The 19,471-nt window shown below is 42.1% G+C and overlaps 1 protein-coding gene across 1 annotated transcript in view; it reads left to right on the forward strand.

Moving 5' to 3' along the window:
- The first annotated feature begins 2,654 nt into the window (after positions 1 to 2,654).
- Positions 2,655 to 19,471, forward strand: part of LOC147718734 (sodium- and chloride-dependent neutral and basic amino acid transporter B(0+)-like) — a 746,574-nt gene continuing 729,757 nt past the window's right edge. The window contains exon 1 of the mRNA XM_086966771.1: positions 2,655 to 2,777. Coding sequence (XP_086822897.1) covers positions 2,709 to 2,777 — 69 coding nt within the window. The 5' untranslated portion in view covers positions 2,655 to 2,708. The remainder of the gene's footprint in view (positions 2,778 to 19,471) is intronic.

Here is a 19,471-nt window from a genome sequence, read left to right on the forward strand (position 1 = left end):
ATTATATTGGAGACTAAAATTGATTTTGGCTAGTGTTGCTTTTATACAATCATGTTAAAACAAACTCTATTTTCAATTTATTATCAATTTATTTTGTCGTTTTGAAAACTTAAAGATATACAATACATGTAATGTACACATATGTTTTTACAGTGTACCCCTGATGAAGGTGCCAGCACCGAAATGCATTGGGAAATGTTGGATGCTGTGTTGAAGATTTGAAAAACGAAAAATTAAAATTGCAAATAAAACAGCACATACTGTGTTTATTTGATTATACTGTTTAGAGAATGCTCTTCCTTTTCTTTTTTTCTTTCATATATGCATCACAGTGTTGTTTTGTTGACTTATGTTTTTAGTGGATGTACAAATGAGGAATCACCTCAAATTTATCCTTTATTGATGGAAAGCATTGGTTTATTGTTTTGCACCTAGTGAAATAATTATTTGACAAATGTCACACAGATGGCTCCAGACTAAGCATGTGACTAGTGCACCCTGGCATACAAGCAGGTTCTGTTTGATTATTTGGATATATTTCACCTAACGGGCTAGTCAGGTTTGTCTGGGGTGTGCACCATTTTTTGACATAGTTCTTTGAAAAATTGTAGAGCACATTTTGAATTAGACAAACCTCTTTTATGAGTACTCAAAGGTGTGCAGGTTATCCTTCTGTTGTTCTAGATCATTAGCCATTTGCCACATTTACATTTTCTTTAGGTGTCAGGCGCCCTGACGAGGGTTGTAGTTTAGATTGCTGTCCTCCGGCCTCATTGCAACCATCCTGTTTCCTTTCAGACCAGGCATCTCAGGGTTGTGTTTCTTCTCTTTCGCAAACAGCACCGCAACTGTTTCTGTTTAAGTTAAAAAAAAAAATATGGGCACGTAGCTCCCACCCGTGTAAAAGGCAGCTCTCTCCAGTGCTCTCTAAGAATCAAAACTTTTGTTTAAGCCATCACTTTCTAAATTCACCAGCCGCCACTGACGCTCTACTAAATAAAACCTTTAATGGAAGCCTCATACATAGAGAGAGAGGAACATGCCCGCACTTCCATTGACTTTGTCCTCCTTCCTTCTGCGGCCTCGCATGTGTCATTGGGTCTTCCGTGACAGTGGGGGGTATGAGCTGAGTAACACGTTTGTAGTCTCTTGCACTTCTTCGTCTACCTTCACACACTGCTGGGCCCTTTCTTCTTCAGACTGTCTAGTAATTGAGGAAAGGATTGTGACCATGCTGTTTCTTACCAGGAGAGCACCTTTCCGGGTCTCAGCTAACGTGACAACCTGACGCTTTCCGGGGTTTGTGGTGTCGGTTTTGCTTATATTAAACCAATTGTTTTAAAGAACCCGATAGAGTACTGGCAATAGGGCATCCTCGTGTAATGGAGCGACGTGGCAACCCCTGCTCAAGAGTTTTGCTGGGCTACGGAAAGCTGAGAGTGTGGAGACTTCGATCTACCTTTTCTAGTGACACTAGAGTCGTTTGAATGGAGTAAGGGTGGAAGACGCGGGGAAATTAAGTGGGGAGCTGACTTTCTACTCCAACAACCCAGTGGCCTAACCAGAGCTTTAAGTGGGCCAGTTCCTGCCAGGCGCTCAGGTGCTCAGCACTGGCAGTTTTTCAAAGCATGACCCATGACGGGTCCCTACCTACCGAGCTCTCCATTTTTACCCTCAGGGTGAAAAAATAACTTAACTCTGCAACAGTACAATGAGCGGCAGTTACGTTATGCAAGGACACATTCAAGTTTTGAATCACAGGATGTTGAGCCGACGTTCTCAGCTCGAAAGTCGTCAGCTCTAGCCTTAGCCACAACCGTGCCCACAAGAAAGGGAGCATGTTAAATATTATACACAAGAAAGGTATAGTTGTTGCAAGTTACAACCATTGGCAAAGCCAATAGTCCTAGCTTGTTGTAGGTGTAATATCACGTGTTGTGTTATATATCTGGATGAATGGACAGAAGCAGCAAAATACCAGTAGGGCAGCACACTATGCTAAGCACAGACGTTTAGCGTAAATGTTTTATGCCACGTCTCAAATGCGTAAGTCTCCTGTTTAGTAGTTCAGTACGCCAACGCTAGGCACGTCTTATGTGATGAGTTACTTTCACGCATTCACTAAACTTCATCTATCATTATGTGTAGTTGTAAAAGTACAGCTACCTCCTTAAAACTACAAGTTCCAGCATGCTTAGTCCTGGCTGAAAAGCTAAGACCCACGGCCAGGACACAGCCACACGTTTCTGCTGCTTTAATTAGGACCGAGAAATGATCACTCATCAAAAATGCCAGGAAACGAAACATCCCTCTTGAAGTGAAACCCAACTACAGAACAAGCTGCATGTCATAAATTTGAAATGGAGAGAATAAAGCCTCCCATCAATCTATTTCCAATTATATTTTAAAGCTCCGTGTACATTATCACCCCCTAAGTCTGTCAGTCACCAAAGAGCAAACGAGCACTTAGATGTGTACTGACGAAGAGCCACTCCCCTGTGCTCCGGGGATATATAATTACAGTCAATTATGAAAGGCGGTTTGATGCACACCCTGATTATAATTATTTTGGAAACACAAGGTAATATTTGCTACTATTGTTATGACCAAAACATTGTATATGTAGAGGACTGTGGCAGAGACTGATGAAGGTTGGAATAAAGGGACACTTTGCTTTACCTCTGAGAGGTTAACCTAACAACCTAACAATGGATCTAGCTAAGATTGTGCCTTCCCGCTTTCTGAAGTGTTGTAAGAAGCCTGCAAGCACGGACCGGGTTAGTAAAACTCTCCTCTACCATTTTCTTCCTTTCCACTTCAGTAGTTGGCAATATACTTTAGGTATAGTTGTACAACTGGTTAGGCTTCCATATCATTTATGTATGATTTCTTTTTCTAAAATATATATCTTGTCGTTACTCTGTGCATGTCCTGAAGTTCAGGGTGAAATGCACCTTATACATCTCCAAAATCAAATTAATGAATGTCTTGTAGCAGATGGCAAACTGAAGCCTGACTATGATAAAAAATAAAACACTTGGTACATGTCGGATGGATATACATTTACAGATAAAGTTGTTTGAAATTTTTATTGAGTAAAAATGTACTTGGTATTGCATATTTATGTGTGTGCAGCATTTTTATAGCAAGAATCTAGACGAAAAGGCAATGTATAGAGTCAAAGACAAGCATCAATCAATGAGTCATGGGAGACGGATCAACCAGATTGTCACTGAAATGTGATATAGTGTTCTTTAAAAAGGTGCCTTTTCTACTCTTTCCTGCATTGGAGCAGCAATAAGGTGGTCCTGGTGGATACAGGGATTTTACGGATCCTGTGCGCCTATATGAATAAAAGCCTTCTGCTGCCTTGTTTTTTCCCTGTTCACACCTTTTAGCATCCAGTCTGATGGTGGTTTGGCTGTGGGTGTGCTGAGAGCCACCACAGATGGAGAACCTGTCTGCAAGATAAGGGATTTGGGCCTGTCATAATTGCTTTGTTAATAACACACATGGTTTTGAAGGTGTTGTGTGTTGTCTAGGAGAGCCAATGGAGCTTCAACAGGCTGGAAATGATCTGAAGTTATTTCTTTCGGTCCTGGATGATAAATGCAGTGGTGCTAATGTGGAGCCTGGGGATCCATGGAGCAGGGCATTACCACCATACTGATGAAAAAGCAAGTGAACTTGAACAGCAGCTCTGACGTCACATTCTGGAAGAAACAGTTTATTGGCATTGTGAGCATTGAGAGTGTCCAAGGTAAATCCAAGTGACGTAGCATTCAATGAACTCAGACACAATTGTCAAGGTTTATGCCATTGAGGGCTCAATGCCATGTAGAGGTTGAAGATGACCAGAGACACAATGAAACTCAGACAGACTTCGCAGTTGATAGGGATTTTTGGGGATCCGGGGATGCCCATGTGAACAAACTGGTGTTGATTGAAAAAGGGAGGAGGAAAATTAGTGAATGACATTTGCATTGAATCCCATATTCCCATTCAAGACTCCAGTGCGATGATGAGTGTTTGGTGATTGACTTAAAAAACAGCTAAGAGGTCCAGTTAACCCCTTCGATGCTCATGACGGAACGGTTCCGTCATGAGGCACAGTGGAGCTGTGCTGATGACGGAACCGTTCTGTCATGACCACACCCATTATCATTATACTCTAGCACCGGAGGGGAATATGGCTAGCAGCAATGAGGTTAATTATGAGGCAGGGGTCACCTTCATCCGTGGTCAGGTGGGCATCATCTATGATGTGTAAGGTAGCATTCTCTGTGTTGCATTGTGATATGTAGCTAGCTTGGTAGACATTTAGTAGAAGATTAGCCCTGGAGCTGGCTTTCAACTTCTTTTTCAATCATTTTGCCGATGAACACTAAGCAAGTGATGGGCTAGTAGTTAGGAAGGTCATCGGATCTAATATAGGTTTTTTAAGAGTGGTAGAAATATGGCCTTTCTTGAGAGCTTTTGTAAAGGTGCCTTGAGTGAGGGAAGTGATAATGGTGAGTACAGGTGAGAGAGCTTCACCACAGAGAACTTTGATGAAGTATCAAAGTAAAACAGCATATTCATAGGAAGTTGTTTTGAGGGAGTTGAGTAAGTCCCTGAGATATGGGAAGGACACAGCTTGGAAGGATGACTATTCTGGGATTGCATACAAGAACGGGTGGGTGAGAGGGAGAAGAAGCAATTATGGTAGTGGAGATGTACTAGTCGACCTTCTATATAGTCCACTGAGGAAGAGACTGACGGCATAGCACTTGTTTGTGGAGAAAAAACTATATGAGCCAGTCACAGGCTTGATGCAATGCTTGTGTTTCTTGAAAAGTGTTCTGTTTTTGTTGGTATTTTCATTGATGGTTATGATTAGCACATGCAAAATGAAAGACATAAACTATTTTATATTTGATAATCCTCTGTTCCTTTTTAGATATCCTAGTTCTAATGTGCAGGGTGTTTGACAAAAAGTTGGCACACATCAACAGTTCCCAAACTGTGGTCAGTGGACCCCCAGGGGTCAGTGACACATTCCCAGGGTGTATGCAGGCAGCAGTTGTAAATGCTATTCAAAGTTCCTTGAATAACCAGCAGTTTTCGGGCAACAATAAAGTGTCCAGATAAAATTCAGTGAATAATGTACCAGCTGGAAAGAGATGGGAGTTTTGTCTAGTGGCAGCTTTGACTCATCTATGCTAGTGCAGATGGTTAATATGCCTGCTACACAGATTGTATACCATGCATTTTAAAGAACAGTATTTAATGTGCATAGCTCAGTGGGTTACTGCTTTTGATACAGAGATTCTTTTGTTAATGTCCACTTCATAAATTACATCCGTAATCTAGCACAGTGAGCTATGAACTGCCATCAAAAAGCTGCATGCAAGGTGCTAGGTACAAGTAAGTAAGTAATGTATTTTTCCTAGTCTTTGAATAACCGGATGCTGCTAAAAAGGTTTGTTTGGATAGAAATAAAAAAAAGTCACTACTAGCCACTGTGTTATGTTCTGAATGCTGATTTGATGTGCTTAAAAATGCATACCAGTATGGATGACATGTGAATCCTATACCCTGTAGCCCCTTTTGACTTTTGTAACACTTTTTGTATAATAATTTAGACACATAACATTCATTGTCTCTGTATGTGTGTGATGTAGAGTGCTCCAAACCCCACACTGGTTTAAGATATGTTATAAAACAAATACATTACATGTGACAGAGTGGTTATGAAGAGATGAGAAGCACTGTTGGAGGGTGATAGTGAGGGAATCATTGAAGAGCTCCAATAATGATTGTCATATCCTAGTGCACAGTAAGGTAATCATTTACTGTAAAAGCGAATACAATTACACATATAATGACAAATTTGTAGTGGAATGCACCATTCTTATCCAAATTTTTGGGGGGAGGGAGCCCCCCAAAGCCCCCTTAGCCTATGTTTTCACTATAAAATGATAACCGCTTCAGAAATTCGAGAATTTGTTTGGTGTGTACTTGTTTGTGTATTTTTCGAGTTACTGTTTTAATGTTTAAAATTTAAATTATAGGAATTGCTTGGGGGGTCCCTGGCTTCAAGTAGTGACTCTGTGGGGGTTTCAGGAGTCAAAGGTTTGGGTTCTGATGCAGCGGGTCTAACATAAAACCCTTTCTTTCTGGGTCACTAATCCAGAAAAAAAACTCTTACCATTTATTTTTCGGTGGGGCCCATAACACCGCAAACACACATTCACACAATTCCCGTATCAGTGATAAGTAGACTGCAAGACATGCAGGGTACCTAATTATCCTATACATTAATCATATACATTATATACATTTTCTTTAATAGTTATCAGTTTCAAAATCCTCAAGGTACTCCGCTATTTGGTTGATGAACCAACTAGTAGGAATCAGTTGATGGTGATTAAGTAGAGCTCAATCACAATTTAAAACCTTTAACATTTATTTATCATGATTTTACTTTAATGACCACAAACTCGAGTCTATATTTCCAAAAGACTTTATCTTAATTTCATTTTTTTTAAGAAAAAAATTCAATTGCATAAGTTTTATTAATCCAATACAGTTAAGCATTATTTAATTAATTTTTGAACAGAGAAAGTAGGGAAAATATAATGTACTCATTACCCCTGGCCATAGGGTTCTGATTGAAATGGTTCACCAGAACATGAACCGCAGATCACAGGATAGGTTCTCAAGCTGTCTGTCTGTCCCTCTAACCTCCTCAGACGTATTCCTCCCGTGATAGAGTTCCGCGACGTTCCCATTCCTTATCCCCATCAGAATTTAAAGTTCAACATTTTCAAAGTCTCTTGCATCCTAGAGAAAATCGTCTCAACAGACAGCATGTCGTGCTGAGCAAATGTGTGGAAAAAGCGACTTCTCACATCATAAACACAGGCTCTCTTATACCCTTTCACTAACATTCTACACCCTCATTTGAAACATTTAGGGGCTACATTCATTTCGGATTTGTCCATTGGAGGGGTGGTGATGATCACCTCAATGTCCCTCTAGCTCAAACCAGTTTGTTAAGTCCTTACTCGTCCCAGGTGTTCTCATGACTTCATAAAATGTTCACATTTGTACTTGGTTTATATTTGCAACATTTCTCTGCATCCATGTTTCATTGCCCATCCATTCCCAGGCTTTTTAAAATAGTCTCTTTGGCACAATTCCTGTAACAGGCCAGGTTGGCCTTGACATCTTTCACTCCAGACATAGGCCATACACTCGTGTCTAATCATCCACTTCGGACATGCACATGGGCCATCTTTAAATTTCTGTGTGCTGTTGCTCTCATTGTCAGCCATTTTCAGACAAAGCCGTTCAAGCCTCCATGGGAACTAGCAAGAAAGTAAGCATAACAAAATAAGATATAGAATTCAGGCCCTTCTTTTTACCACCCACCATTCTAATAACCTGTGTTAGATGTTACCTAGCAAATGCAACATTTTAAAGCGATTTTACTTACCATCCGCATTCTTTGCCGCAATGAAATCTACTACGAACACAGAAATACATGAAATTTACTCTTTTATTTATACTCAACCACAATCTATGTTATTTCACATCACATTTTATTTGTAATAAATTAGATTTTTGCAAAATAGCAGTTAATTCCCCATGTATAGTCTCTAAGTATCAGGTGCATTTTGTTGATTAGTTTGCATGCTTCAGACAGGTAATATCATTAAGGTTATGAGGTGGTTAACTTCGAAGGGGGTACAAACATTTTTGTATCCCCCCTGCTCCATCAGTTCCACTGGCTCACATCATTTTAGCACAATCTTCGAAAGGAAATCGCACAATTAAATGACAGAAATTCAGCAGTCCAGGCTGTAGTTGCACAATGCAGATGTTTATATTCATAAATTATTCACTTTTATTTCCATAGCAGACCTTCTTGAGAAGTAGGCTAGTGTTCACATCAAACATATTTGTCTGGTCATAGTAACATTAAGGTTAAAGTTATGATGCCTAATGTAACATGGACAAATATCCAAAAGCACACGTTTACAACGGTAAATATATGGAAAGGGAAAGTGACATTAATTTAAGTGAATGCAGAAATTAATGGAAATGTTCCAAATTGACTTTCCAGCCCTGCTTATTTTTCATAGTTGCAGGAGAAGATTTGGGTCAAGATTTCATGGGGAGATGGATTCTTTTAGAGTAAGGATCAGGATCATTAGAATGGTGAAAGCTGGAGGATGGTTGCGCTCCAATTCCACAGGAACGTCCTCCTGATGTTGGATGATGAGCCAACTTTGAAACGGCACCTTAGGTTCGAGAAAATACATGCACATCATGGGAGGGAAACAGAGATGTCTTGTCAGACCTTTTTGACTTGACGCGAGTAGTATTAAAGTTGTGCAGTTAAGGGCTCCATTTTTGCTAGAGGTGGGAGTGCTCTTTCAGAGGGCTAGTGTAACACTGTTGGTTCATTGAACTCTCCAATGAGTTCCTATAATAAGCGCGTTCTTGTTATTGATGGCCATATCATGAGGAACATTGAGGAGGAGCTTCAGAGATGAACTAGCTTTTCTTAACCTTGCTAAGTTCACCTATGGTAACTATGTCAGAGCAGCACCTCTGATCTAAAATGTGTATGATGAGTTATGTGACCTTTCTCTTAACACAATCGCAGCGGCGGCTATTTCGCCGCAGCGCTAACGGTCGCGGGGGGCGCGCGGCTCACCTGCGTGGGTGACAGAACCATTCCGTCACGGCTCGCGGGTGAGCTGTGCTTGTGACGGAACGGTTCCGTCACAGCCCCGCCCGCTTAATGAAACGCGCCGCGCAGGCTCGGCGAGCGGGCCGTGACGGAACCGTTTTGTCATGAGCACAGCCCACCTGAGGGGCATGATGGAACCGTCCCGTCAATAGAGTTGAAGGTGTTAACAAAGAGATTGCTACAGCATCTGGAACATGCTTTTGGCTGCTAAAGTCCATTTACACACTCTGGATCTGCTACACCAGACACATGTAACATCATTATTCATTACCATATCACTGCCTGATTGAACTGTGGAAACTCTCTTTGCTTATTTATTAATTAATTTATTTATATAGTTTTATAGAGCGCGAACCAGACCCAAGCTAGGGTATCAGAGCGCTTTACATAAGACGTAAGGTGAAACATTCAAAGGGGAACATTGCATAACAACGAGACATAGTCTGCAAGTAACAAGGAGTAACAGCATTGACAACACTTGTTTTGAAACAAAAAAAAGACCATTCAAGTTCGTGTGGGTCATCAGTTCTCGTGGCAAAAATCAGACGAATGTTCTGAACCAAAAAAAAACAATTTAAGTTCATGAAGGTCTTAATTAAGCAGACCTGAGAATAGAGGTAGTTTGGGGTTTGCCGATCTTGTGTCGTGGTTGCATTGATTTAAGGTAGGAATTTGCTCATCAGGAATAATTTTGCTTCCTTTTTGAAGAGAGGGATAGAGAAGATTTTTCTGATGTGTGGTGGAAGGGAGTTCCAAATTCTCGGAGCTGCCCCAGAGAATGCTCTGGTGGAAGTTTTAGACTTTTTGAAACATGCGGGTTTCAGAAGTAGTGTGAATTTTTTTTTATTGTTTCAGTTAATTAAAACCACAACAATACATTTTAAAAGAGTCGACCAATATGTTTAAAAATTTCTTGATATATAAGTGCGATCTCTGTTGGTATATTCTAGAGCATTCTCAGTCTAATACCAAGTTTGTTATTAAAAATAGAATAATGTGTAATTGAAATACAGTCTATCTAACTTAGTGCAGAAGTTCTTGGTTTTTTTCTCTTTCAATGTTCCAGAGAGCTCTCTCTCCGAGCTACCACAGTTATGTTATCCTTTTGTGGACAGGGTGCCCGGGTGTGCTTTAGCGCTTGGGTGTGGGCTGCAAGGAACTTTAGTAGTAGGCAGTTCAATCGTGTGTCTTCTGGGTTCAAGGTTGCCATAATTGCAGATCTGCACGTTCTTATGTCCCGCTCGTTCATTGACTTTTTTAAGAGAGAGCTTCGAGCTTGAGCTAGATTCGGGCAGATACAAACAAGATGCATGAAGTCCTCATTACTCCTCCCGCATAGTCTACAGATTTTGGGTCCGTCATACACCCAGATTGGTTGGTCCATAGTTGATGGAAATTTCCCCAGACGGAGTCCCATCAATTTCTGTTTTCTATGAGCTGGAAATGTGATTGTTAGATAGGGGGCCGCCACAAGTGTTTTATAGTTTGATATGACCATCCATGCGTGTTTTCTGGCACTAAACGTGGCTTTATCGAGTAAGAGGGAGTGAAATTTTGTTGACTTATTTATAGCTTGTTTGAACGCCGGGTAAGGCAAGTTGAGTTCCCAAAGTTTTCTTGTTCCGGTCTCAGTTATGGCCTTTTCAAGATACTGATTGTATGGGGAATTAACATCAGATCTTATTTCTTCCCATAGTGCTTGGTGCAATTCTGAGGCTGACGTGTTCTGTTTCAGTGTGTACCAGTACTTAATGCTTGCGTACTTTCTTCCCAGTGTCTCGTTTATTATTCCGAATTCTAACCTCGTCTGAGCTGGTGAGGCTCCCTGATGTATGTGGAAGGTGGATTTGAAGATGGCTGTCTGCATTTTATTAAGCAGATCTGCGTCTTTCCCATGCAATCCTACACTGCCATATGACAGGGTTGGAAGAACTTTTGCTTTTATTGTTGCCAGTAGAGGTTTGTATGACGGCCCGAGAGCTTTTTAGCCAAAGATCGAAAAGCAAATTAGAGTGAGTTTGATCTCTGAGTGATGTACAACATTTGCTGCTGGTGGCTTTGTCGGTTATCAAAGTAGAAGCCCAAGTACTTGAAGTTGGACACGGCCTCTAGCTTTCTTCCCTCCAGATAGATGTATGCACTGGCTGTCCGCCGCCTGGTGATGAACATTGTTTTTGTTTTTGTTGTGTTTATCTCCAGGTTGTTGTTTATTATGAATTCTGCCAGCCCTGCTAATAGCCTTTGGATGCCAATCTTCGTTAGGTTCAACAGTACCACATCGTCCGGATAAGATAGATGAGTTAGCGGGAAGGAGCCAAGTTTAGGTGGATGGGATGGGGTCTTATTCAGACTTGGTGTTAGGTCTGCCATAAAAAGATTAAAAAGATGGGGGCTAGGACACAGCCCTGCTTTAGACCTTTACTGGTATTAATTTTCCTTGAGAGCCGTGTTCCATTCCCCAATTAAACTGCCATCCAAGTGTTGGAATAAAGGAGTAAGATCCCTCTCAGGATTTTATCTGGGATGTTCCAACTGCGCAATTTCCTCCATAAGATGTTCCGATCTACACTGTCGAATGCTGCCTTTAGGTCAATAAAACACAGGTGAAGGGGCTGTTTTCTTCGAAGATATTTATCGGCTAGCACTGAGAGAGACATGATATTTGTCAGTGTCCCAGTTCCTTTCCTGAAGCCTGTTTGGTGAAACGGTATTCTCTTTGTGTCGTCGGACCAGTTTATTAGATCTTCCAGGACGAGGGATGCAAAGTACTTCGCCTCCACGTCTAGGAGGGCGATCAGTCTGTAATTAGCTGGGGATGTTCTGTCTCCTCCTTTAAAGATTGGTGAGATTATGGAGCCCTGCCAACTTGACGGTATTTCGTTTACAGTTGTTATCTCATCGAATAATCTTTTTAGTTCCCTGCACCAAAAGTCTGGATCAGTTTTGTAGACTATTGGAGGGATCCCATTCGCCCCTGGAGCTCCGTTGCCACGTGACTTCCTTATGATTCTTCTTATGTCCTCTTCACTGTACCTTGCTTGTTTGACCTTGTTTGTTACGTCCTTATTTTTCCGTGGGCTAACCACATCATGGTAAAGCCTGATTACTAAAAGATCCCCGTCTGGTGATGGATTTTCTCTGCGTTCATCTTTATTGTTTGATGATTGCATGCAAGATGTTCTTATTCCACCGCTGGGAGTGATACTCCCTTTTCTTTTTTGGGCCACTTCATTAGTAGTTTGTTGGATTGCCCCCAAGTTAAGCTGGTCTAGTGTTGTCTCTGAGAACCTTTCTGTTAAAAACGCGACCCAGTCCGCTTCTTGGACATTAGATGATGTTGGATTTGAGGGGTGGTTTAAGCTGTTAATAATCCTCCAAAATGCGTTTGAGTTGGTGTTCTTGGCGGTGCAGAGTAGTTTTGCCCAGAAGTCATCTGTCGGAGATCTTTTGTGTTCCCACATTTTCTTTTTATATTCTTTCTTGAGGTTTTGTCTTTGGACCCAGTCTTTGGATGACGTAGTTGTCTTTTTTAATGCTCTGGCATTTCTCTTTATCTCTATTTTGAGTTTTGCCAAAATCTTTGGCAGAGGAATTTTCTTATTCGGAGGTTGTGCTTTATTTGGAACGGACGTACTTGCTGGTAGTTTTTCAGTAAAGCTCTCCCATTTTTGTATTTGGGTACCTGTTGTTCCCTCACCCTCTATTTTTAGTCCCTGCACATTTGCCTGCAGCTCATCGATATTATACCATTCGCCAGGAGGGAGGCATAACGCTGTACAGCGAGCGTAAAGGGGGTAATCAACCGCTGGATAAGCGCCGTATCATACCAACAGTGGAAAACCATTTAAAGCGACGCTGAAACTTCCCACTGGCTACTAACTGCTACATCTTGCATGATTTCTTCTCCACTACCCCTGCCTCATTACAATCTCATCATATTCTCAACGCTATTGCCATTAAAGAGGCACTGTGTTCCACCAGGCTCTAGCACACTCCGGCAACTTAGACTTCACATTGCAGTCACATCTCACCATCCTCCCGGACGGCAGCTGCTCCTACCTAGTGGGGGCAGACAGGCTTGGGAGGGAGAGTGGAAAAGAGCGGAGTCAGAGGCAAAGAGCGGAGTCTGAGGCAAAGGCTGGTGTGGTGCAGGTGGAACAGGTGGTACAGACACCGGGCATCAAGGATATTAGAAAATCATCCAGACAGCCCTTAAAGGATGAGATCAGGCAGGGTAAGGAGGTCACCAAAGCAAAAAAAAACGGACCCCAAAGGCAAAGAAATCCCCACCAGTTGATCAGTGCAAAGCAAATCAGGAAAAAACATCACCAAAGGAAACGGACACAAAAAAAGGGCTAACAAGAGTGCTATCCACCCAACTTATCTCTCCAATTGCATCTATGTTCAGAAAAAAGCAGGGAGAGAGAGAGAGACTAGAGGCAAACAAAGCTTTTTTCTTTTTGAAAAATCCAGGAGCCACTCTTTTTACGACCCAACAATCTCTTCTGGGTCTACCTACACCTTTAACCCCAGAGAAGGTCTCCTGCAACAAAGGCCCAACATCAATACTCATGAAACTAACTCCCCAGGTACTTTGGGCAAATTCAACTAGCCCACCTGGCCGAAATAGTTACCAAGATGAATTAACAGCAATGGCCCATACGCAGGACGAACTTGGAGAAGGTCTCGACCAGGAAACCTCCCTGCAGCAAAAACGCAGTACAAGAGACATTTCTGCCCTGGATTTGAGTAAAACACCGGCAACCGGAACCGCAATAGAGACCAATCTAGATAGTATGAGGACGAAGGAAGTATTGACGTGCACAGAAAAATCAGCATCTAATGCAGAACTCAAAACACCAATAGTGGCATTAACTTTCTTTGGAAAATTCTCAGAAACCAACTCACAAAATCTCCCAATAGTACCACAAACACAGAAATTATTTAACAAAGAGCCCCAGATATTTAAAGCCCAGATGCACAGGGAGCAAAACACAACCCAAATGGAATTGACCAGTCAGAACACTTCAGAAACATCATGGCTGAAGCTATTAAATTTCACATCCAGTCCAACACCAAATAACGAATTAACGCAAGGCACAACTAAAAATAAAGGGGAAAAAAATATGGGGGAAACAAAATCATCAAGCCCCACACCAAGCCTCATACCAAGCCCAACAATAAACAAGGAAAAGCGGCAAAACACAAGTATAATCAACTACAAAAGGGAAGAAATCTTAGAAAAGAAACTAGACAACACAAACGAAGAAGGGCAGTTTACACAACTGCAAAGCAAAGGAAAAACAGTGGAAAATCCCAGAGATGGAAGAACTGTTACTCCAAAACCAGGCAACTCCTCACTTCCCCAAGAAGGAGCAGATTTGCCATTCAATCAGAATTACGAACAGAGTACTAGAGTAAGCAACTCAGGGTTGTTTCTCTCTACAATAGAAACACTTCAATCAACAGTAAAGGCTTTAAACTGGCAATCCGACAAAATGGATATCCAAGTCGAATTAATGAACACCATAGCCCACTACATTGTGGGGATCGACAATAAATTGGATAAACTAAATCTAATAATAACAGCTCAATCAAAGTATACGCTGGAACAGAGTCCCTGCACCTGCGGTCCAATCATAGACAAATTAAATCTCCTTCCCAATTTACTAGAACAAATACTGGCTTTAAGAAAATCAGATCTACATTTCTCCAATGAAAATTCAACCAGGAAAATTATCGATCACATCCACGCTAACAGTCCAGAAATAGTAAATTTAACCAAAAAAATTACGGACCATAATATCCTTAAGATCACAGAAATGGATACATCTAAAGGAAGGAACAGGGCAGAAATAAGTCCAGCAGTGAACATAACAACTCCAAACAAAACAACTTCTTTAACGAGGCGACAAAAAAAACGGGAAAGGAAAGCAAGGAATAAACAACCAACAGGACACGCGGAAGAAGGTACCAGAATATTCCCCATATTCACCTCAGCTATAAACAAGGAGGAAACACCAAACACGACGATTCAATCCAGCGTCTCATTTTATCAAACACATAACTCATCAGGACAAGAGCTCCTAGTAAAAAAAGAAAGGGAGGCCCTTCGCACAGAGACGATAAGCAACGCTGGTATACGCACAGTATTAACAGCTATAGGCGAAACAAACAACAGAGACCCACAGCCGAGGCTGGTCTTGGGCAACAGAATACAGATAACTGAAGCAGAGGAAAAAGGAAGCTGCATAGAAACCGTCAGTGCATTACAATCAACCGGCCCTCCAGGCCTATCTACAATCTCGGAGATTCCCGGAAAACACCAAGAGGCGGCCGAGAACAAAAACCAAACATCAGCCAGACAAAGATGCAACGTCTCCCAAGAAAAACGACAAGAAGGAACGAAACACTGCCTACAAGGCAGAGAAGAAATAACTCTAAGACAAAGTAGGCCTCAGGGCACGTTACAAGATTCCACAACAGAGGGCATACCTACTAACGTAAATAACAACCAGGAGGTACCATCAAAAATAAATGAAAGAACCGTAAACAGTAAAAGCCAGGTCTGGGGTGGAAAAAATGTACCCCCCACCGTGGGTGTAAAAATATTACTAAGGCACGGAGTCCGTCATATAAACTTGAACCACAACGAGGTTTTCACTCCAGGGAGAGGAACAGAGTCTGATTATATCAGAACCCCCCAGATAAACACAGCCACAAATGGAGGCTCAACAAAAGAAAATAACCAGACCATAATGACCACGGCATCCCAGCGCTCACAAGTAATCAATACGCATGGAACACAAACATCTGCCGGGACCGTGCCATACTGTAAAATCAGCCCAGACAACACACTGGAATTAGGGAAAGACCCTGAGAACTGGTCTAGCAATGACAACTTGCATCTCCAACAACTCTTTTTCACCCCGGAATACGAAACTCAGGGGCAGCACGACATTCTCAACAGGGGAAATTTGTTTAAACTTTACGCCAATATTGAAGGGCTTCAGCACCTAACTAATACGGACCTACTCTCAGTCAAATTCTGTAAGCAAGACACAACTAGCTCATTAGAACAAACACTAACAACATGGCGAACAATAGAAACCGCCGAGTTAATACTGTCCTTCAGAGAGAGGTTCGATCTATGGGGTATAAGACTTTCCAGGCCGGCAAAACCACGTTACCCAGGCCCTCTTGAAGCTCGTCCGGCGACAAAAGGGAAAAAAGAAAATCGGATAGAAAGAAAGGAGCAGGCAATTTCAGTACTACGGAATGCTAGATGGAACAGCCCTTCATCAACAACCCCTCCCCTAACTACAACAGGTAATCAAATAAACTCCAAGGATGAAGCCGCCTACTGGCGCTGGCTAACAGACACATTAAACAAACAGAAAAATAATTGACCTCCCAAAAAACCTCAAAAGGATAGCACCCAGGAAACCTTCCAACTGTTGTCCTGGAATATAGCCGGAGCGAGGAAATGGATGGAAGAAGGCTTGCCCCCTCACAATTGGACAGCATGTGATATCATTGCCCTCCAAGAAACATGGGCATTGGAGGAGCTACCTCTTGTTGGGTACACCCACTTCAATATACCAGCAAGGAAAAATTTCCTCTACGGTCGACCGAAAGGGGGATTATCAGTTTATATCGCGTTGGACATCAAGATTAACTCAGAACAAATAGCCCCACATGGGCCAAACATGCAATTGATAAAACTAACTATGCCAGGCAGACCAACTCCGACACTACTGGTTAACCTCTATGCACCTCCAAAGGCGAAAGAGAAACAAGCCACATTGGATCAGCTAGTATCCATAATCAGGGATATTCGAAACAATAATCCACCCTGGGATATCATAGTAACAGGTGACTTTAATTCAAATTTAATCTATACGCCCGAGGACGATGAGAATATAGCAGCTGACAACAAATTTTGGAATGTCAAACCTCAAACTCAGCTGCAAACAGAGCGATTCGATCCAATTGGTCATAAACTGGTAACTAGCCTGGAATTCCTAGGGCTGCGGTTCCTTAACGGAAGAACCAAAGGTGACAATCCACCACAGTACACCCATCTAGGAACTTCGACGGCATCAAGGCTCGATTACACAGCAGTCTCTCTCCCACTATTGCCATTTGTCCAGCAATTTTCAATAGAACACACCTCAAAAAGGGTTTCAGAAGTAGATTGTTAGCACTCCTTGAATGTCTTGTTTCCTCCAGATAGGCTACGTTTTTGGGTTAGGTACTGAGGGGCGTTGTGGTGTAACTCCTTGTGTGTGATGCAGGCCATTTTTAGGTGGATTCGCGCTTCGTAGGGTAGCCATTTGAGTGCTTTCAAGTGTGGCGATATGTGGTCAAATTTCCTAGAGCCTGTTATGAGTCTTGCTGCAGCATTGAGACAGGCTTTTAGAGGGGTTTTTCCAAAAGTGCTATGTCCAGACCCCAGATGATCTATAACACTGCAGCTAGGACAATTTTTTAATTCCCCAGGTGCCTGCCCGGATCGCATCTTCTCAAAAACGTAGTTTCTCACTGCCCAATAAAGAATTACATTCAAGGCCCTACATATTAGATGTAGAGCATGCATGCAACATGTCTCAAACCTCTTTAAAGCTTGTTCTCTGCTCCAAAACCTGGAGAAGCCCTCAGACGGTAAAAAAGTGTACTACCCAGCTACCCAGCACCTATCCCCCAGAATAGGGTGCACCCGGCAGGGTGGAATATCCTTTGCTTACTTTGGAATTCTTTATCCCATGAAATCTGCAGTTTCTGTAACAACTGTAAAAAAAGTTTTTAAAAGTTCTAACTTTCTGGGCTTTCCCTAGTACTGTGAGTAGAACTGGAAGGGTACTGTATTAGGTAGTTGCCATGCTTTATAAATCTTTTTCCATGCATTTAATCATTTATGGAGTAACAACTATCGACCAGATGTTCAAATACATTTAGCAGTCACAAAGCCTGTGATTAGCTAACACACAGGGCTTGATACTATTGAAAGGCTTTTTTAAATGCACTAAATCACAAATTGGGTTTAGAAGTGCATCCTGAATTGCAATTTGGAAGGGGCATTTTTTTGGAGTGTCCTTTCCTGACTGCCATTCGCAATGCTTCATACAGTAGGTTCAAGGCTGCTTACTGACTCCTTAAGGAGGTGATACCCATTTGAAAAGGGGTTGGGGTCCCTCTGGAACATCTTCTCCTTTCAGAAAGTAATAAAAGATTTGTTTGGGAGTGTGCCAGAGAACCACTGCCATTTCTTAAACTTGAAAAATAGTAAAAATGCTTCTTAAATACAGATTAATTTCCTTTCTGGAAACTGCTGCATTTAAAAACATTTACTTTATCTAAATGTGATGACGGACAAGGTGGTCTACTGACCCTAGCAGGCCTCAGTCCTTGAGATCGCATCCAAGTCAAGTCCAGTCAAAGAGATTTATTAAGAGCACATATCACCCAAGGGTCTCATGGTGTTAGTGTCAAACTCCGCTGAGGCTGAAAGTCAGTTGAATAGAGCGACTGTTATAGGTGATCAAATAGCCAGGTTTTTAATTCCCTGCGAAATAGCTTATGGTCTGTGATAGAGCGGAGCTGTGATGGAAGTTTATTCCAAAAAGCAGGTGCCAAGAAGGAGAAAGATCTACCGTCATTCCTGACGGTGTGGATTCTACAAGGGGTATGGAGAAATTTGGTAATCAATCTGAGTGTCCTATTGTAGTGTAGTTCCTATATTCCCAAAAGGCTCTGCACATTGGAATAACATAAACGACAGTGTAGACGTAGGACTGAGGTTGACTAGGTCTCTATTGAATATGTTAGACTTAATTGTGTGTGCCAGGTAGCTCAGAGGTCACTAGAAACTTTCTTGAGTAAACAAGAAGGTGTTAACTTTCCTGAATAGACAAGAAGGGATTCGTTTCTGACAACCGCATAAACATGACAACTTTGCTGCCCCAGAATAAGAAGTATATCTTCAGAGTCGCTGAAACAATAGATAGCTATTTCACTCAGTCAATCGTGCATGCTTAGTTTCACCATAGGTGCAGAGAAATAGAGAGACGGGCGTTTTCAATAAAAAGGGTATTTATTGAGCAGTCTACTTTCTCATGCAAGAGAAGTGAATTGCCACAATTGTAATACTTGTTATAAAGTAAAGTGCGTACAGTAAGATGAGTATTATGAAATAATACTGTAAAAGCATTTATATGGTTTCTAAGCCATATGATACTTAATATGGATTAAATACATACAATGATAAAATAATGACTAAACGTACTCAACTGGTGTTTCTAAGATACGCCTACCCCAGTGTACCTAACCTAAGCCTAGTACAAGGAAGGAGTAGATAGGTCTCTGCCTCTTTGCCGTCCGACTGGGATTACCTGACCATCACTCTTGCTGCCTGCCTGAACTGCCCTGCTGCATCATAGTCCTCCCGCCGCCACATCTCCATTAAAAGCGGCCGCCGAGCGGAGGACTACAATCCCCAGGGGGCTTAGCGGCGCTACGTGACTGCACGCGCCCGGAGGCGCCATAAATCAAACCCCTCATCGGGGGAGCGGGTGTCTCTGCCTCTTTGCCGTCCGACTGGGATTACCTGACCATCACTCTTGCTGCCTGCCTGAACTGCCCTGCTGCCTCGTAGTCCTCCCGCCGCCGCATCTACGTCAAAAGCGGCCGCCGAGCGGAGGACTACAATCCCCAGGGGGCTGAGCGGCG

Source organism: Lissotriton vulgaris, chromosome 4_1 (assembly GCF_964263255.1).
Source record: "Lissotriton vulgaris chromosome 4_1, aLisVul1.2, whole genome shotgun sequence".
NCBI lineage: Eukaryota > Metazoa > Chordata > Amphibia > Caudata > Salamandridae > Lissotriton > Lissotriton vulgaris.